This window comes from Tenebrio molitor, chromosome 6 (assembly GCF_963966145.1).
Source record: "Tenebrio molitor chromosome 6, icTenMoli1.1, whole genome shotgun sequence".
Lineage (NCBI taxonomy): Eukaryota > Metazoa > Arthropoda > Insecta > Coleoptera > Tenebrionidae > Tenebrio > Tenebrio molitor.
In genome coordinates, this window is record NC_091051.1 from 2,026,540 (window position 1) to 2,047,460 (window position 20,921).

Sequence of the window (20,921 nt, forward strand, 5' to 3'; positions counted from 1 at the left end):
ACTTGTTACATAAATAGCTATTGCGAGACCTTGAAATACACAGTAGGCAGATTTCGAGAAAGTGGCAGTGTTCAGCGGAGGTCTGGAACCTAAGGTTCGTACTGAGCAAAATATTAAGACTGGAAATAGAACCCCAATTATCTCTCAGGCGACTGTCGCAGCTGACTGAGCCATCAGTGTCAACTTGTCAAAGAATTGTTAGAAAGGATCTTGACTACAATAAAAGGCTTGCTTATCGCAATTTCATAAATAACGATGAGACCGTATCTCGTACCAGCTGGGCCGGATAGTCTAGCTTCTTCTCAAAATGGTTTCGCAATCTTCTTTCGACTGAAGAGTGTGAAGCTGCGCTTTCAGTGCCATTTTAACACTCGCACAGCTTCCTAACAGTCTCCGCACCGATTTGATTTCAGTCTAGTGTAAATATTTGTGGGAATTTAGAGATAATGCAACAATCGGTCGGTTTTGTCTTTATCTTTGGGAAAAGCTTTGTCGACATTTGTAGCAAAGCCGTACAACCCGGTGGAGCAAATAAAGAAGCGAAATAAAAATTAAAACGTGACGATTAGTTTTCTTTTGTCCCCGTCACGTGATCCCCAAAGTCCACGTGTCGACACTCGATCCCACGTGACCCCCCAATCATCATGACCCACCCCCGTTACCGTCGGCCCCGTGGGCGGTCAATTACGACAAGAAGAACGACAGCCGCCACAATAATTAATTACGCAGTCGTTCGCACCTCTACGAATTAAAAAACCGTCCCCTGTCCCCGCGCCAACTAACGACCTCTCGAATAATCGACGCCAATCAATCGACTTTCCGGGGCGTCGCGACGCAGCCCCGCGGCGCATGCTCCCGCCACCCGGATCATTTATTCAGTGAAATTCAGAAAGCGAGTGTCTTCGCACGCACACAACAACATGTCTCGGCGAGGGCTCCGCACACCTTCATAAATTGGTGAGTTGAGCGTGATGGGGCCCCGATGATTGTTCGTGTATGTTCAGTTTTTGCGTACTTTTACCGGCGGCACTATCGATCGAGGAGCGTCGCGACGCCCGACTATAAAAAATGGAATCGTGTCGCCGGACCGTGGATCTTGAGGGCGATCAATATGTTGACGCCTTTGCCGGAGCGTCGTTTTCGTTTGCGCAATTTCCAGGCTTGCACACTTGTTGCGTTTTCCGACGAAAATCGATCGGATAAATATCTATTTTTTTTAAATCGGCCGAATGCGAGACGAGATAAGATCGAAACTGCCGAATGAGCGAAAATCAATTAGTCTCGATCGCACCGGTCAAAACGATAATGTTGCGCAACTTCCTCGGATCGAGGAAAATTCAAATCTAGAGTCGGTCGAGTTTTCGTTTGTAAAACATCCTTCTCCGGATCTTGTTAAACGCAGTTTAGCGATTAGTCACACCGACACTAACCCACATTCGCTGATAAACTATCAGTTGTCGCTAGTATTTGCCCGCGAGTCGCATGTGAACAGGTGTTGTTGGTATTTCCAGTTAATTTGCGTAAACGCAAGGCCGTTTTGCCGAAAAGCTCGCTTATCTCCGCCGAATTAGCAAAAACCTGGTCGACAAAGCCGTGAGTAAATTAGCGGCCATGTTTGCCAAAGCCATTTGCGCCGAGCTTTAAAAGCTCCAACCGCGGGGGAAACTTCGTCGTCTGCCAATTAATTTATTAATGTCGCGGGGGCGGCACTCCGCACGGTCATGTCCCACCCTCGGGGGGCGAAAGGGTGGAACAGCCAACGGGAGAGGATCCCGTAATTAAGTTTTCACGTGCAGACGTGACCCGCATCGTATTCCAAATGTACCTACATTAGACAGGTGGATAATACCGAAACGCGTTCTGTTTTTAGCTCGGGAGGAAGGAGATAAATCTGTCCGCGGGGAAGCTTTTTGCCGGAGCCGATCGATTTTCGTTGGGCTTTGTGCAACAAACCGGAGCAAGGACGAAGCGCCGCGTTGAAGCTCGCAGATCCGGTCACCGGAAGTGCCAGATCGATGCGTTCTCCTTTGAGATCCTGCGAAGGATCCGGTTACGAAAGCGCCGACGAAATTGTGACGAGGCGCACGTGTGTCACCCTCGAGTGCGTTGACACATCGATTTTTTGCTATTTTTAGTCCGGGTGGCCGTGACCTTCACCCTCTGGTTGCAGTTGCGACCGACGATGACGCTTATGTCCCCCTCGTCGCCGTCAAGGTGACCCAATCGCCACGTCTATGGACTCCGAGAGGCAATTTCTCTGCCCCCGACTCATAGACTACTTGACTATAGTCGGGGCGCGGCCCAGCAATAATGCCGGCACCAGGCAGAGCGCCGGTCCCCCCATCCAGGCCCCCGAGCTCCTCCGCCGCTACCCCATCCAGGACCACAAGGATTTCCCCATGCCCCTCGACATGGTGTACTTCTGCCAGCCGGAGGGGTGCTCGTCGGTGGGACCCAGACGGACGGCCCTCCGCGAGGCTTCCTCCTTCGTCTTCACCCTCACCGACAAGGACTCGGGAAAGACCAGGTACGGCATCTGCGTCAACTTCTACAGGCCCGTCGAGAGGATCTCGGGGAACGTGGGGGCGGCGGGCCGACGCGCCAGCACCAACCTTCGGCGGGACTCCTGGAGGAAGAGCATGGAGAAGAGCTCGGATTCGGCGTTCTCGAGGTAAAATCTTCCCCGATCGAAGCGGTTCACGTGGCTTCCTAGTGATTACAGGAGCAGCAACGTGGGGCCGAGCGACTCCGAAAAGGACTGTCCGAGCCGGAGGGACTCGGAGACGGCGGGGCCCAACACCACGCCCACACCTAGGCTGGGGGTGACGGCACCGTCGAACGACTCCGAGAGCGGCGGCAGCCACTCGCCCTCCCCCAGAGCCAGTCGGCGGCGACAGGTGAGACACTCCGACGTTTCGCCAACAATTCATCCCCCGATCGTTTGCAGAGGGTGCGCAACCACTCTCTCACCTCGTTGTGCCTCCTCTCCCACCACCCCTTCTTCACCATGTTCCGCGAGTGCTTGTTCATCTTGAAGAAACTGATCGACGCCTGCAACGAGTCCTCCAATCCGAGGCGAGTGGGTGGGTCCAAGCAGATGCCGAGGGATAACGTGTGGAGCGTCCTGACCGGACAGGCCGGCGAAGGAGCCTCCTCCATAGTGCTGCACGACGTGAGGGAAATCGAGACTTGGATACTGAGATTGCTCTCGGCTCCCGTCCCCATTCCCGGGAAAACTAAGTAATCACGTTTGGAGCCCGAGGACTACTTGCTAAATTGCATTTTGCAGGGTGGAGGTGGAGGTGCTGTCGCCGAGCGTTTACGAACCGTTGATATTCGCATTACCCAGCCATACTCGGTTCAGCCTTGTAGATTTTCCACTACATTTGCCTTTAGAATTGTTAGGTAAACGCCCCAACGATCCACCCTCATCGACCTTTACCAACTGTCATTTTGCAGGTGTGGAAACCTGTCTAAAAGTTCTAACAATAATACTGCTGGAGAACAAAGTCGTTTTCCAATCGAGAGATTACAATGCTCTTTGTATGTCTGTGATGGCCTTCGTGACGATGATTTACCCTTTAGAGTACATGTTTCCGGTGATACCGCTTTTGCCGACTTGCATGAGCTGCGCCGAACAGGTAACTGACGCTCCCTCCTCGTTTCCGTTCAACAACTTCCCGGTTGTAGCTCCTGTTGGCGCCCACGCCCTACGTTATCGGCCTTCCCGCCAGCTTCCTCATGTACAAGAAGAACTTCCGACTGCCGGACGACGTCTGGCTCGTCGATCTCGACTCCAACAAGCTCACTTCAGCTCAGGAGATCCCCGCCCTGCCGGAACCGGAAGGCACCATTTTGAAAAACCACCTCAAACAGGTACGCCCAATTCCGATACTCCCTCCTTCGCCCACACCTCTACAATTTTGACACACGAGATCTCTTTCTCATCTCTATTTACTTCAGGCTATGCAACTTATGGATCAAGTTGGCACCGGAGTAATTATTTTTCATATCATAGCACTAGTACGCTTGTTAGAGCACGCCTAGTACGCCAACTTTAGCCGCTAGTTCTTGCATGCTGAGTGTTGACGCTCCGCGAACCCTGGTTTCACGCTCGTCCGTTTCAGGCTTTGGGGAGTTTGTCGACTCCGAGCGCCTCCAGCAATCACTTGCAACCCTCCAGAAGGGAGAGCATCCCGACCCCCACTCCCAACACTTTGAGGTAGCGACGAAAAAATTGAGCATCACTTTGAGTTTCGCAACTAATCCATCCTTTCAGCATATCGCGGCAGAAATCGCCGGAACCGAGTCCCGCACACTCCCCAGTCGTCTCTCCCAAGCTCTCCATCACCCCTCAGAGCCCCATGCCGCCCCATCGCCCACTCTCCCCCACTCCCCCGTCAGGATTCAACCCTTTCATCTACGGAAACGACGTGGATTCGGTCGACGTGGCCACCAGAGTGGCGATGGTCAGGTTTTTCAACTCTCAGAATCTCTTGGCCAACTTCTCCGAGCACACCAGGACGTTGCGGTTGTACCCGCGACCGGTGGTGGCGTTCCAGATCAACAGTTTCCTCAGGTCTCGGCCCAGAACTACTCAGTTTTTGAATCGGTTCGCCAGAACTCAAGCGGTCGAGTTTTTGGCAGAGTGGTCGCTCACCCCGACCAACGTGGCCTTCCAGAGGGTCCACACCGGGATTTTGGACCCCGCGCAGGTCGGGGACAAAGCCAAGTGGTACTTGCACACGTTGGAACCCATCAAGTTCAGCGTTTGGGACGACGGCAGCTCCCTCAACGGAGCTCTGAGGAGTTTGCAGACCCAGGAGAACCAACCCACCGACGAGAGCGGTTCGGATTCGGAAGGTGCGGAAAGTACCAGTTCCAGCTACTCCTCGCTGAGCGATTTCGTTTCGGAGATGGTCTCCTCCGACCTGTCTCCCGGGTGCTCTTCGTACCAAGAGCAGAGAAAAGCCTCGGCGCAGAACATGTCGCTGTCGTCGAACGTCGACGTCGACATGGTTTACAAACCCCCGTCAAAACTGCAATACCCCGGGGGCGACACACCCGCGGACAGACCTGAGTCGCCGCAGTCGTCGTCGAGCAGCGAGTCAGACCTGAGTTCTCCCTCGTTCAACAGAGACTCAGAACTGGAGTTCGGCAACAGGCAAAAGACCGAAGAGGTCCACGAGAAGACCGACAAAGAAGAAACGGAAAGCTTCGAGAACGAGTCCGACTCGAACTCCACCACGACCCCCAAGACCATCATGAGTTCCAACACCATCAAACCGGAGTCTCCTGGGAGCACCACGAGCGAGGAGAGACCCACGACCCCGAGGAAGACGCGACAGGGACGGTCGATAACTCCGGTGCCGCCGGTGACTCCCGTCTTGCAGAAACAACCGAGTGTTGGCAACGTCCTGGCGCGGACTTCGAGTTTCGGATCGTCGGGGAGCGGCAGTCCGGTGCCGCCGGCGTCCGCGGGAGGTGTGCAGAGGCAGAGCTCGCAAGGGTCGCTCTTCGAACAGTTCGCCTCTCAAGCCAAAGAGTTGGTGAGGGAGACGACGAGGCAGAGCAGCCAGGACGGGTTGCTGGCCCAGATGGACAAGTTCAAGATCCAAGCCAAGGAGAAGTTGACGGAAGCCGAAGAGAGTCATATTTTTGCACCCTTCGACAAGGTTTGCGCTCGGAGAGAAGCGAGATCGGGTCTGACTCTTGTGTTGCAGTTGACCACCCACGCGAAGAAGGCGGCGGAAGAAGCGAGCAAGAGCGTGCAAGAAGCGAGCAAGAGTGCGTTGGAAGCCAGCAAAACTGCGACAGCCGTGAGTAAGAATACGTTGGAAGACTTGACGTACGTCGGAAAGTCGACTCTGGGTGATCTGACCAAGAGTGCGAAAGAGGTGGTGACGAAAAAGGGATTGTTGAGGGTAAGGGAGTAGTTGAATAATTCTATATGGGATAAAATTAGGAGTAAAATCGACAGTATTAAAATTAGTCAGAATTAAACGATTTTCAGTAAAAAATACACCGTTATCTTGAAAATTTACAGGACAAAATGATTTTTAGGTGTAAAATCAAATCAAAAACGCTTTTAAAAACAGAGAGTGACAAGACTTTACTATGAATGAAATAGTCGAAAAACACTTTAAATACACAGGCGCAAAAACGTGTAAGAAAACTAAGAGTGAAAACGAAGTGAAAGGAAAAGTCAAAGAAAAAACGTAACGTAGGTATTTACAACTATAAAAATTGTTCAAAATGTCCGTCGTGATTTCTTATATACGCCTTTGCCCTTGCCCTTTGCAAAACTTACTGTACTGCTGTGTTGTGGCTATTAAAAACTCTGTTACGTGTAAAACCCGTTTCATCGGTAAACAAGACTGTTCGCAAAAAATTAGGTGGATCGACGCACTTTTGAATCGCCCACTCACAAAACTCTTGCCGGCTTATGTAATAATGTAATCGTTTGGTTGCAATACTTGCACCCACTGAACATGATAGGGGTACAACCCTTACTCGACATACCACAAACTGAGAAACCTGAAATTCAAGAACTAATTGCTGAGTACTTGTTGAGGGGTTTACTTCCACAGTCCCTAGCATTTGGGGTTCGAGGTCCTTTGTACGTTTTTGGCCCCTGTCCACACTTCTCGGTCAAAAAGTACCATTTTCCGTAGACGCTGGACAACAGCCAGAAATGTTTGCGAATGCGGAACACGACGTGCAGGAAACTTTTGGCGATACAAAACTTGTGCCGTTAAGGCAATACCATCTGCACTTCCGTAACAAAGTACCATATCGGTCATTTTACTATTGGTATAATTTTCCAAGAAAATAACACACTGAGACGAAGAATTCCAAGCAAACAGTAGATAGCCGAAGGTAGCACTGAAAGCAACTAATCTGAACGCGGTACTAGAACCCTTTTTTGCGTTGCAGCCGATAACTTTTTAATCTTATATTCTTCCTAACGTGATATGACTTAACTTTTTGCTGAAACTGTATATGGCATTTTTGCCCTCACGGGGATCTGTAGCGCAAAACTGAATATACGTAATTTTTACAATTGGTCAGAAAATTCTAGGGTTTTAAAATTGTGATGTATTTCGATTTCACCCTGTATAAGTATATACGCCGTTCACGTTAGATTGAGCATTGCTAAATTCGCATCCTGAATTTACTTTACATATTTTCAAAAAATTATTTCATATCTACAGGCTGTCTTAAAAAATCCGCCCACGCTATAACTTTGCTATTGATGACCCAAATAAAAAAAAATATACAGGAAACGAAATGGCTCTAAAAATACTACAAACCTGAGTGAGCATATAATTTTTATACCATCTACCCATTTATGGGCAATGCCAATGGGCAACTTTTATTTTTTATGGTAACCTATAATTTTCATTATTTTTTCTGTTGCAGTTTCTTTTTCTGATTATAATGGCATAACAAATTTCCGAGAAAAAGTTAGTTTAGTAGTTTATTTAACGAGTTTGTGTGTAAATTGGGCTTTTTTTGGCATGAGTGGGCTCGTTTCACTCCCGTTTTAAACTGGCCCACTCATGCCAAAAAAAAGCCCAATTTACACACGAACGAGTTGAATACAACGTTTTTTTGTTCGATAAGCCCCTTAAAATCGCTTAAAATCTTTAAAATTAGCTTGACGTTTCGTTTTGACAAGTTGTGACCATTTATCATAATCCCGATAAATCTAATTTTGATGCAACATATTTTCCCTTTTTTCTCGGAAATTTTGTTATCAAAGGGTATAGTTTTTTTTATGCCATTACAATCAGAAGAAAGACTGACAAAATCAATAAAAAATTATAGGTTACCATTTGAAAAATAAAAGTTGCCCATTGTCCATAAATGGGTAGATGGTATAAAAATTATATGATCACTGAGGTTTATAGTGTTTTTAGAGCTATGTATTTCGTTTCCTGTATATTTTTTTTCATTCGGGTCATCAATAGCAAAGTTATAGCGTGGGCCGTTTTTTTTTCTTGCAGTCCTTATCAACGCTGTCAATTGCTCTTGTTCGCACACATTAAATACGAGGTCTCCCGTGGTCGACATCTTGACATCATCCCCCCGGTCGATACGGCCGCACATTCGTGTATGTGCGCATGCGCACCTCGCGTCCCTGACCCTGTTGTTAACAAATTTTGAATCTTAAAAACGAGTTCATTTTCATTAAATGAAACGTGAGTGCCAGAACACGTTATATTTTATTAAGGAAAAATGTTATTGTGACCTGTCAGTAATGTAGAATTGTAGAGTGATCAACAAGAAAACAAATCAAGAGTGCTACCTCATCTTTTGTTTTATCGAAACGTCTGTCTTAGCTTAATCGTACACATGTGCATACTTGCTACACAGTTATTTTATTGGTTGCCTACCTCTCGAAAAATATATTATTAATTATTTAATTGTTAATCATTAATTCTTTATCTTCAATGGTAAAACTCATTTTACCAATTATTCTGGGGTTATTGTTGTTTACAATTACAGGAAACGTCCGTAAACTTTGCCGAAATCGAATTTTTTTTTTCAAAGTTAACATCAACACCGTTGTTTTAAAACTGAGCTTTCTTTGACATTTCTGCGAAAAATCTGCCTACCAGTGGCGTGGCGTTTGGCAATAAAGCTGGTAAATTACGTCGGCCTTTTGTTGCCGGTCATTACTAAAAAAAGTTGCCGGCAAGCGGCAACATGTTGCCAATTGTTACCTTGGTGTAAAGCCGCCTTTACGTTGCTCTTGTTTATTTTATAAATTTTCTCCATTACCTATATAGATAATAATAACAAAATGCACACTGATATGTAATTAATTTATTATAAAGTGTTTGGGACCACAAATTGTCTACGCCCATGCATTGGCATAGAATCCGCTACCACATGACCGATTCCGCCTGCTCTACTTTGTTTTCTTTTTGATCACTTTGCATTTGTATATTGTGTTGCATATCTCATTAATTTTACCAAATGCAGGGCGTGCGGAAAGATTTTAAGCCCTAAACCACCAAGACATTTAAAGACGATTTGCACTGGCTGAAATTGCGAATTGAAGAATTCAAAATTCACCTCACTCTGGCCCGTGGTCGACGGTAATGAAGAGCGAATGAAAGTGAAATGATAAAAAAGCTACAACGAAAACGATTACCACGCAAGAAATTTGACACTGACACTGAATTGTATCGAAAAAACCTACAAAGCACTTTTACTTTTACCCTACCTTATTCACAGTAAAAATGCTGAAAATGTCCTTGATCTTGATGCGTAATACACCACCATTGATGCACGAACCCTTGAAAACAACTTCACGATCTTCCCGAACTTGAGCACTATAGTCTGTCTCAATTTTAAATTTCCACCATGTGTTGAATTATATTGGCAAAACAAAAATATTTCTAAGTTGGGGATTGTCATAACCGAGGTTGGCAATATAAACGTGATTCGAAAACAACGTAATTTACTTGACACTAAAATGAAAAATGCTTTAGTAAAATGTCGAAGAGATAAAAACGTTAGCACGTTCTTTTCCTTCATTCTAAAATCGTGAGTTGTAAAAAACGGAAATTGACTGACACAGAGAATGATAACCTCACGACGCATTTTTCATCAAACAGTGTTGCCGGTTGTATTTCTAATTTAAAATTAAGACCGACTATACTTATTCTACCGAATCTATCAGCTGTTTTAAATGACCCCATAAAAAATCGCAAGGATTTAAATCCGGAGATCTTGCCGGCCAAACTTCATCGGTAAACAAAACAACACGTTAAAAATTCTGGTTGTATAGTCCAATTTTTACCCTTTTCAGGTGACGTCACGATTTCCTTCCTCGCTTTCTCTTTATTGAAACGACAGAAACAGAAAAAAACAAAAAAAAAGGCACGTTTATTTATTGATGGTCACTTTGAGGTTATTTTATGCTCCTGTCAATTTGACAATTTTTAATTTCTTTCACTTATTACATTGATTACAAACATAACCTTACGAAGCAATTTTCAACAAATTTGACACATTTATAGTTATTTATGATCAATTCAAATTTGTTACGTTACGCTATTATTTTTCAAAATCATCTACACCATAAATAACAATAAACACTGAACTTTTCAGCCTGCATTTAAAAAAAAAAAACGCACTTCAAAGAGTGCACATTCAGACCAATGTATCTTTGTGGGGGGAGTCCCGATTTCCATATTTGGACTACTAAAGTGATCCCCTACAACGCTCTGAATTTGGAAATCGCGAATTTGGAGACACCCTGTATATAGTGTGAAACTTCTACCTGGAGTGCTAGCCTTCGGAATTGTTCCAAAATTTGCTACGATTGCTTCTAAAATATGTCTTTATTGTGGAGTTGAAAATAAGAATCGTTTCTAATGGGGTGAACAAATTCGGACAAATTTTCCCTATTCATAGACGTCGAAAATACAACGATACAGGGTAATCCTTGTGATTTAACCCCCCAAGACATTTACGCAGAATTATTTTGTGTCAAGGGTACTCCACATTTTTTTCCAAACTTATTTCAGAATCACCCTGTATATCTCTCAAATCTATTTTACACCAAAAAATCATTTTTTCCTATATAGGGATATTTAACTAGTTAAGGATAGTCCTGGAAGTTGTCACACCTTTTTGGATTGACTTTTCCAGGGGGATTCTTTCACCAAGGGGACCCCCGAGTCTCGCCGGGAGTCCACCAGCAGTTCAACATCTTTGGTCGCAACTTCCAGCGTGATTTCAGGCGCCAGTCGCGACTTCTTCTCCAACATAAGTTCTGATTTGAACGGAATCGCCGCGAGCACGACCAGCATGTTTTCCGACCTGTTCGGAAGCAAGAAAGAGCACCCCAAAGCAGCCGAAGTGGCGAACCTTCAGCAGAAAGCCAAAGACGCGAAGAGCGGAATGTTTGGGCCGTTCCCCAGAGGTCCCCGAGGCTTGGTCGAGAAAAGTCCTCTGATCAAGCACGCACCCAGGAGGCAGGACGACATACAAAGGAAGCAATCGGTCGATCGATCCGCCACCAACAGCGAGAACCAAGCGTTCTTGAAGGACGTGGTGAATCAAGTGTCGGAGGGAGAAGGAGTGGGATGGTTGAAGCTCAACAGGTTGAAGAAGCTGATGGAGGACGAGTCGTACAGGAATTTCGTCCTGAGCAAGCTGAACAAGACCCTCGACAAGAAGATAGCTCCGGATGATCACATAGATGACGTCTGCGTCCCCAAGCCGGTCTGGAAGGGAATGCTGAAGGTGGTGCAAGCGGTGGTGCACGGCTTGGAGGTCACCTACGGCAACTACGGCCTCGGCGGGATGGCTTCGGCTTTCCAGCTGCACGAGATCGCTCACACCCACTATTGGACCAAAGAACTGATCGACTGCTCCACGGATCTGACCCAAAGCTCGAGCCCCAGGTCCCCACAGAGCCCCCGCTCCTCCCTGCAGCTCGACTGGGACACCTCGCGCAAGTCCTCCCAAGCGGAAGCCCCCGAGGTGCGCCTGATCCAAGGCGACGACTCCGAGGCCGAGAGCCAACAGTCGACGGCCGACATGTTCAAGGACATGATCACCCAGAAGAAGAACATGCTGCTGAGCAAGCTGACCTCGTTCGATTCAGACGTAAGTCTCCAGTAGCTGACGTCTTGCATGTGATCTCTATCAGGCATATTCGGCTGGAATATGCCTGATGTTTGTGTTGTATGTGGCAGGCCGAGGGGACGTTGCAAGGGTCCGGGGGTACGGTCTCTCCTTCCGGCGGTTCGATCACGACCGGTCCCGCTTGCGGCTTAAACAGAGGCGGCGGTCAGGCGTCCTTCAGGTCGACGGTTTCCGACACCGAGGTCGAGACCTTACAGGTAAGCCTGGCTTGGTGGCTTTCGGAGTTTCCCGCTCTGCGCTCGGACCATTCCCGGTGACAGTCGATCCTCCGTTGTTGCAGTTTCCCAAGCTGCCCAAGCAGCGGACGGCGAGCGTGTGGTCGAGCAAGTCGTCGCTGAGCACCGGCTTCCGGTACCACGGAGGACACATGGTGAACACGGTGACGTCGCCGTCGCCCGACGCCGTCAGGACGTACCTCTTCGAGGGGCTGACCGGCAAGGACAGGTCGTCGCTCTGGGACCAGATGCAGTTCTGGGAGGACGCGTTCTTGGACGCCGTCTCCCAAGAGAGAGACATGATCGGGATGGACCAAGTACTGCGACGCGCCGAGATCTTTCAAATGACGCCTGCGGCGATTTTTGCAGGGTCCTCGCGAGATGATGGAGCGCTACAAGGCCTTGAGCGACACCGAGCGCAAACGCCTAGAGCACGAGGAGGACAAGCTCCTGGCGACGATGCTCTACAACCTGACCGCCATCTTGGTGATGCTCAACTGCAACAAATCCGAAGTGAAGCGCAAGATCCGTCGCCTGCTGGGCAAGAGCCACATCGGCCTCGTCTACAGCCAGGAGGTGAACTTGCTCCTGGACCAGATCAACAACCTGGTGAGTCCCCCGGGGGTGGCGCTCAGCCCGTTTTATCGAGTCGCATTGCAGCACGGTAACGATATCGATTTGAAACCGTTGGGATCCCGGCTGTTGCACCGCCAGAGCTTTACTGTCCACCAAGGGGTCGACGGCGGCGGCGACTTGAGGTTCATGGAAGTGCGCGACGACGGTCTCGTGTTGCGCTCCGTCAGCGGCGTCATAGTGGAGCGCTGGTGGTTCGAACGGTTGGTCAACATGACCTACAGCCCCAAAAACAAAGTGCTCTGCTTGTGGAGACGCAACGGCCAGCAGACCCAGCTGCACAAGTACTACACCAAGAAGGTCAGTGTGTTGGGGCGGGGCTTCCGCTACTAACAGTTGTGGTTCCAGTGCAAGCAACTCTACTATTGCATCAAGGAGGCGATGGAGAGGGGGGGAGTTGCCGGGAGCGCCCCCGAGCTCGGCGGCGAGTTTCCCATACAAGACATGAGCACCGGCGAGGGGGGGTTGTTACAGGTTTGCATGGAGGGGGTAGGATTGCTCTTCGCCAACAGCAAGGTGATACGATGAGGATCTTAAGATTAAGACGAGAATCGAGAGACCGATGTAAAGACGAGGGGGATCAAAACGAACCAACGAACCGAGTCGTTTTGGTCCCTCGACCTTTCACTTTTATTTGTTTCGTGTTGTTGGGTGCGTTGTGATATGTGCATTTGTCTGCAAGGACCACTCAAACTTTCCTACTTGCTCTGCCACTCGCTCGGTGCCATCTTTGTGTTCTCTTTATTACAACTAAAGAATTATTTAGGTTAGGGAGGCGTTATTCGGAGGCTCTCGTTACGCAGGTAGTAGTTTTTTCTTCGTTTTTTTTTTCATTTACTCGCTCAAAACTCTATAAGTGTGTTTATATATATTATTCTGAATGCATGCAGCTCGATGTGCAACAAGTCCTTTATTAAAATCTAGCTCGACGTTCAGATTTTATTATTTCTTTTGAATGTTTGGATGCTCTTTTTTCCTATCTCTTCTACTTCTTTTCTTTTGTTTTTCTCTTTCTCTCTCTCTCTTTCTATTTATATATATTTATCGATGTCGATGAGTGGTCATGTTTGGGGGAGTCTGGGGGTGCGCTCGAAGGGTGCCCGTCCACCCTTCGAGGCCGCCCCCCGACCACCACCGAGGCTTAGGAACTTTTGAGATGGTCCTTGTCGGTTACGAACTCGTCACTAATGTTGTGTTCTGTTGGTTTCTATTTCCGTTGATCTGTCCACGTCGGTCGCTGGCTGCTTGGCAGGACTTTGAGGTATATAACAAATCTGGTCTAATTTGATCGTTAGATTAGTTACTAGTCTTTGTTTAGTTAGCGCTTTTTCCTGTAGTTGATTTGCTGCATCCCTCACCTACTTCCCCCCTCCTCGATTTCTGACACGACTTTTTATTTCTCGAACGACTCTTTTTTACCACCATAATCTATTTGCAAATATCCAAAATTCTAACGACACGAGTTCCGATAAGAATGCTGCTGGAGGATGTTCGCATTTAAACGTAGTGTAGAGTGCTGCTTCTGGCGGGGACCGCATGGCAACTCACACCTGCACAACAGACACATCAACACACACCACACCACACTAACACGCACCATACCATCTAACGGTCTACTGTTTAGGCCCATCATACATTGAGCAAACCATCTCTGAAGTTGCCTAGAGCTTCACGCATGACACGCGATGGCCGCATGACTTTCTATTTTGCTTCGCTTTGACTACTGTTGGTGTTGTTCGGTGTTCCTCTACGTTACCAAACGCTGTGTTGCAGTTCTTCGTTCGGATAGATCACATCAGGAAGTGCTTCACCCAGAAGGGCGGCATCTTCGTCATCGAGGAGTTCAGTAAGTTCCACACCCTCACACTAGTCTTTTTGTTTTGTTGAACCGTCCAAGAGTTTTTACCGCACCACGTTCGCAAAAAAAAAATTCCGCGGCGAAGGGATGTTTTCCGTCTAGAATGTCGACGGTGCCGGAACAAATGGGACGGCGAACCCCGCATGTCCGCTGCATCTGCGATAATCGAGAAAACCAATTCCGAGAGCGGTAAAATTGGAACGGTTATACTTGGTTTTTCCGGCTCCCTTTCGGTGGAACGTGAATTTTCACGTGAACGATTAAAAAAATCTTGAAGTTTGTCCGGTGGGACGGACGGACGCCGCCACCAGTAAAATGATTGTCGACCTCGAGCTGTAACCGGTGTTTCTGTTTCAGATCCCAAAACGCGGCAAGTGATCCAGCGCAAGTACAAGTCTCCGATGGTAAATTTCCCGTTGCTCATCCCCCCTTCCCACCCCATTTTCGTTCTTCCCCGTTTTCGTTTTACGCATACCGTTATGTTATAGGCTAGCGAGATGTTGTTATTATTTCACCGGATAACCTCCATTTGCATGACACAGAGAATTCATGAGTTCCCACCCTCATCTGCATGACTATTTTATTTGTCTCCACGTAAGCCCCGTTTCTTTTCCGATCGATCCGTCGCGGCTCGTCTCTGACTCGTCATGTTTCAGGCGGACCAGATCTGCTACTCCGTCTTGTGCGTCTTCTCTTACGTGGCGGCCGGCACCGAGAAGAAGCTGTCGTCCAAGGCCACCACCCCCAAGGTGCCCCTGATGAGCTGCATGAAGCCCGCCCTGTCGCCCCAAGACCCCGAGTCCCGCTTGCAGCCCCCCAGTCCCGAGCCCGGCACCGTCACCCCGACGAGCGGGCCCCCCACGTATCCCCCGCCTGCGCTGCCGCCCGGCGTGCCTCCGCCCGCGCCGCCGCCCGGCATCAGGAGCTTCGCGGTGCCGGCGCAGCTGCCCGCCAGGCCGCCCCCCGTGCCCAGCCGGACCCTGCCCCCCAGGCAGCCTTCCTCGCCCCAGCCTCCGCCCCGCCCGAAGTGACGCCACGGGAGGTACTCCCTGCCGTTCATCTACGGGGAGGAGGCCTGCATCTTGCCCTCCTGTCTTCCCTGGGTGTAGAGCGAGTGGGGGGAGGGGCAGCATATCAGCGCATCGGTGTGACGTAGCTCTAGAGTCTTGTAAATTATGTAGACACACCAAAGAGTTTCCTATTATTGTACATTGTCGACGGAGTGCAGAGTCTCCGATTAATAAAATACTGTGCCTACATAGTAGCCATCTTGTGAACTTTGTAAATACAGTTGGTAATCCTAACCGTTCCAGATGTACCAAGTTTTGTTGATTTTGGCAAGCAATATTAGATCGTCGTTGGACCCATCGCTACAGCTTATGTAAAAGACATTTTACATGTTGAAATAAATGCTGAAAGAGTAATTTTTTTCTTTGTACCGTTGTTGATGACCCTGCTGCGCTGATGAACGTCACGAGGCGGCGACCGCGCTTTTTTTCAGAAACGAAACGAATATGTAAATTTTTATGCAAATTCGGTCGGAGGCCTCTTCGCATTAGTATGCAAAGCCTCACTAGCTTTTAGAAGCGAACGTTTAGATGTCGCGATAACTGTCATTTCCTTCTTTGAGGTAGCAAAAATGAACATTTGGTTACAAATGGCGTCGTTTAATCGCTACAAAGAAAACGCGCCGGGTAATGTCTAATATAGTGACGACGTGGCTAATTAACTTTCAGCAGGGAACTAACTACTAGTCGAGACGCATTAACAAGTCCTGGAGGACCAAAAGGACTTTTTCTAAATCGGATGAAAAGTCACGGCGTCCTCGTCGTCGGTTTTTTTTTGTCGGACAATGGCAGCAAAAGATGAATCAAAAAAGCGTCATAAATTTATAATGTTTCCTTTCAGTCCTGCTAACGGATTTAACATGTCAAAGAGTCGAGCGCGGAAGACGAGAAATGAGCTACGGACGATGAATAAATAACAAAAACAAATTGAATGAACGATCGAGACACTCGCTTTGAGTGGGCCCGGAAAAAAATTTAATAAGCCGGTGCACGATAAGAAGAATTTTGGTTGGTGCTTCTGCGTATCTGCATCTCTCGGTCCCGCTCCCCATCCGACCACTATTTTTAGATTTGTTTCGACGGAATATGTTTCAGGTAAGCTGTTCTTTTCGTCTTTCCGAATTAGGTAAAGAAGCTTACTAATTCAGAACCTTGCGGTCTTTGAAGCGAAGAAGGCACCACATGAATGTTTAAAACGTGAAAGCCTGAGCCGGATTTGGCAGCCGCATCCGTCGATAATTGATAGTTTTGTTTGGCGTTTTTAACGACGCAACAAATTAATTTGGAAATTTCTAATTTATCACGGGGACGTGAAGGAGCAGCTTCGACGCGGCGGAGCGAACCTCCTGGCTCTCCCTCCTATAAATAACCTCTTTTTATTCAAACATCCTTCTGTCTTAAAACATGTTTTTACGACGGGGCGGTGTAAAAGCGCGCGGAAGGAAGAGAAATCTTAAAAAATTCCACCCCCTAATGTACTTTGCCGTTGCTCGGAACGAAGTAGTCAAAACTTAAAATGTCATTACGGCAAATCCCTTCCTCATATCGGCTTAGCATGGTCGGCACGAACGCGCGCGTGGCCTTTTCCTATCCTCTTCGATCGTCCCCGGACCCCTTCTTCCGCGTACCCGGAATTTCAGCAACCGCAGCGAAATATTTGCGTCGGGGGCGCACATAACAAATTTAATCTCTTGTCCGCACTTATTCCGGACGATTTTAATAATTTCGTTAGCCGGACCGGAATTACGGGGATAGTGAAGGACGGACGGCCGGACTCCACCTCTGCCGGAAACAACGGAACAGCTCCGGGTCCCGATAACTCGTCGAAGAGACGCAAATCTTCGCTCGTTTCCGGAAACTAAATTGCACCCGGAGTCGTGTTATCTGACCCCGTGCAGGACATCACACGCCATTAACTCCTTCTCCTTAGTTGAATAATTACCAAAAAACGAGCGCTTCAACTACCGAGAGTAGTTTTAATTAACGAAGAAATGGCAACATCAAACACAAATGGCAACTTTAAACCGCGACGTTTGTCAAATGCTTAACATAACATTATTTAATTGGCAACATTTAAATAACAAGTGGCAATGTTTCTCAAACGATGACTAATTTATGGCAACTTATGCTTTTCGAATGGTCCAATTAAATGATCATTTGTGAACGGGCGCGATCTTCGGTCCGCCCTGTTCGCGATACGGGGAATCCGCAGCAATCGGTTGCGCTTTTAATCTGCCCCCGGGGACGGCTTTAAACGATGATTTCGTGTGTTTTTTACGCGGCCGGTCCCGCCTGATGACTCAACTGGGACCGGATCGAGCGCAGCTATTTCGAAAAAAATCGAGCAAATATTTGTGGGAAAAAGGAGAGAGGGGGTGGTGTTACCACGCTCAGCCGATAAATGTGGACGTCGGCAACGGCTACCCAAACATTTGCTTAGGGTAATGCCATAAAGTAACCAGTTCCCTCCGACTTTACGCCGTGTTTACATCATAAATTCTTGCTTAAGTCTTAATTTCGTATTCATGCGTGGCCGTACGACGGATTCGTCCGGAGATTCACCCGGATCCGGCTCACCTGGACGGCGACGGCGTTAATGGCGGTGCGAACGGGGATTAGGGAGGCCGCGGAAGTGAGGCCTTCATTTAATTATTTTTAATTAAGACCAGACCCTAATAAAATGATGATGGTGGGGCGCGCAGAGGGATGCCGGAATTTTTCCCTTCACTATTTCAACTTTTCCCTTCCAAAACTGCCAACTTGGAAAAAGTTGTTTCTGTCAAAATGTATTGCTGGGTTGCCAGTTACGAATTAATCGTTTCTAAAAATTGCCATTCGAGGTTTGGGGTGTTTCGAAGTGGTGTTTGCGAGATTGGGGGCTCTTCACCTGGTGGCCGGGCCCGGAGACAAAGCCTCGTTCCGGTGGCACCGCCTCCGCCTCCCCGAATAATAGAACCAATTAAGATACCGCTGTTGGTGCAAGTTCGAAACTTCATTACGTCGCTCCGACAACAAGATCCCGGCATATTCGTGTTCTTAATCGACGTCATCTCACGTACATCTCTCCGGTGGAGTGATAAATGCCGGCAGAGCCGAGATGGATTCGCGCGGCGTAAGTCGGCCAGAAACCGTAGTTATTAATCTCCCACCAAAACATATCCTCGCGGCAATAACAATTTCTGCAAACTTTCCTAATATAGATTAGTTTCGCACTGGTTTTCGCCCTTGATCAACTCGATCCCGGCCGAAGAATGTTTCGCCGCAAATAACGACTCGCAAGCCTTTTAACGTAATAATAAAATACTTGCTCTCTCGTAGTCAAATTGCTTTAAGAAATTTTCTTTGTGAAACGCAAACGGAATTCAATTTCGACGAGACAAAGAAGTGCGTTTTTGCTCCGACGTCGTCGCGCTGCAAAAAACCCTCCAATTAATTTCGGAATCGCCGCGGCGGCTAGGTGGCGGCGGCGACCGAGCCCCCTGTCCGACGCACGGGGGCCGTAGATCACGCACGCAAATCGCAAAAATCCGAATCCGTGCGAGATCCGGACCCAGACAGCGTGTGACGTCACGAGAAAAGCCAAACGTCAAAATTTGTTTACATTTTCAGAAAGTATCAAATACGGTGTTTTAATCATTCTGCTGGGCAGATAATTAAGATGTAAGAAGCTTTTGTTGTGATTTGGTGTTATTTAAATGATTCACAAAGTAAAAATTTCGCAAGAACGGTAAATAGTTACACAACTTAACCTCACTTTTAAATGACACAGTTTCGCGTCATTGATGGCATTTTACTCCACGCGGCAGTAATTGTAAAGCCTAAACACATCGTTCTACTAAAAAAAACAGTGTTAACCCAAAATCGGAGGTATTTTTATTAAAATTTGGAGGTTTTATTCGTTTTTCGATCAAAACAATTGCTGCTTTGTGTTTTAGATGGTAATGCCCGGCCCCAGCGCCTCCGCCATTTTTGGCTCCCTTCGTCCTTGACCTGTCAATTGGCTCGTCGCCCCCGAGATTAGGCATCATAATCTGCGGCAGAAGATGCGAGCTTCCGGATCGGCGGCATCCTCTTACGGGGAGAGATAAGAGAGTGCGGTAGGTAGGTGTGCCGTGCGTGCCCTGCTCCAGATTATCCACGGACATATGAGGGTCGAGTTTGTTATCCCGAGCGGCACGCTCCGTCTCCGGGGAGCCAAGATTGCCAAAGTTGGGAAGCCTCGCGCTGTCCAATATATACGACCCGAAACATCAAACTTTTCCGCACCGACAAGAAATATACGGAGGGGCAGCAGCCGGACACGCCCCCCTCCAATCGTCGACCTGTCGGGGGCGATAACCGTCGCCGCCACCTGTTCGACGAGCGGAGACGTTTGACAAAAAGATTCACTTAATCGAGCTTAGTCATCGGGAGATGCAAACATGCGATATCGGTTTCACTAGTTGCGAGACTGTCTCGAAAGTGGGAAATTTAATACCTGAGTGTTGCACCACGTGTGCCGATATACAGGTGTCTCAAAAATGGTGCCCGATCAAACCTTGTATTGAGATTTCCCTTACCAGACTTCTATTCTTTAAGACCCTTAGGAGATTGGGCGCCATTTTTGAAACACCTGTATTGTCGGCTTGACCTTTCGAACAACGAGACGAAACTGTGTAAGTGACAAAATGCTCGAGGCGCGGCACAAATAATTCAGTCTGGTCGGAGATCGATGAAATAATAACTTTCCGAAAGTGCGCCAACAGGTCCGGAGAAGAAGTCGCGTGCACAATAAAAACTTTATTCGGATCCTTGCGATAAAATAAATGGCCACAATAAAAAATTATCTATAGATTATTATCTAGTCGAGGCACGGAGGACGTGGGTGTTTGCATCCGGCACTCTTTTCATCTTTTCCTATTTCCATATTCATGGACGCATCTTTGCTAGTTTTGCTCCACCATGTACGGCTCCACCGATCAGGTCTGGCTGCGTCCTTCTCGATAACCCCCAGGATCGACTCCTTTTCGTCGATCTTCTCCTGGAGAAGCTTGACGTGACTTCAGATTCCCATCGCCCTTCATTTTCTTCAGTTCCATCAGCAACAACCTCTTCTTCTCGATTCGTAACTCTTCCAAATCGATTTCTTCCAGATTCTCTCCTTGTTTTTGAACGAGTACCATCGACAATTTGTAGTACATACTGGACCTTCAAAGAGCCACACCTCAACCTGCTCTTGGATACGAATCTCGTCGGCGAGGAGGTCGTGGATTCTTCATTGTCGTCGGACAAATTGGATCTTCCTGACCTCAGAGAAGGCGATGAAAACCGTCAATGGTTGTGCTTTTTTACAGCGTAGATTAATTGGAGCATGTTGACAGCTAACCTAAAATTTAGAGCCAAAAAATTATTTCTTTATTTCTTTCTTTGCAATGTTTTACATTAAAAATAGAACATCTTAACGATTCCTATTCTCAAAGCAAATAGTTAAGGGCGCTC

General features: G+C 47.7%; 1 protein-coding gene across 3 annotated transcripts; it reads left to right on the plus strand.

Moving 5' to 3' along the window:
- Positions 1–1,437: 1,437 nt before the first annotated feature.
- Positions 1,438–15,800, plus strand: Rab3-GEF (Rab3 GDP-GTP exchange factor). 3 transcript variants are annotated; one of them, XM_069050320.1, is made up of 19 exons: positions 1,438–2,671; positions 2,723–2,897; positions 2,948–3,240; positions 3,290–3,405; positions 3,460–3,641; positions 3,691–3,876; positions 3,964–3,996; positions 4,128–4,222; positions 4,280–5,675; positions 5,724–5,924; positions 10,669–11,631; positions 11,721–11,867; positions 11,951–12,202; positions 12,255–12,494; positions 12,546–12,818; positions 12,867–13,034; positions 14,292–14,364; positions 14,734–14,780; positions 15,033–15,800. In XM_069050320.1, exons 1-19 carry the CDS (start codon positions 2,235–2,237, stop codon positions 15,405–15,407), a joined length of 5,652 nt encoding a protein of 1,883 aa, XP_068906421.1. In that variant the 5' UTR covers positions 1,438–2,234; the 3' UTR covers positions 15,408–15,800. The 3 variants fall into 3 exon arrangements, with proteins under 3 accessions (XP_068906421.1, XP_068906420.1, XP_068906422.1); XM_069050319.1 differs by having other exon boundaries at positions 1,439–2,671; positions 2,714–2,897; XM_069050321.1 differs by lacking the exon at positions 3,964–3,996 and having other exon boundaries at positions 1,439–2,671; positions 2,714–2,897.
- Positions 15,801–20,921: the final 5,121 nt, after the last annotated feature.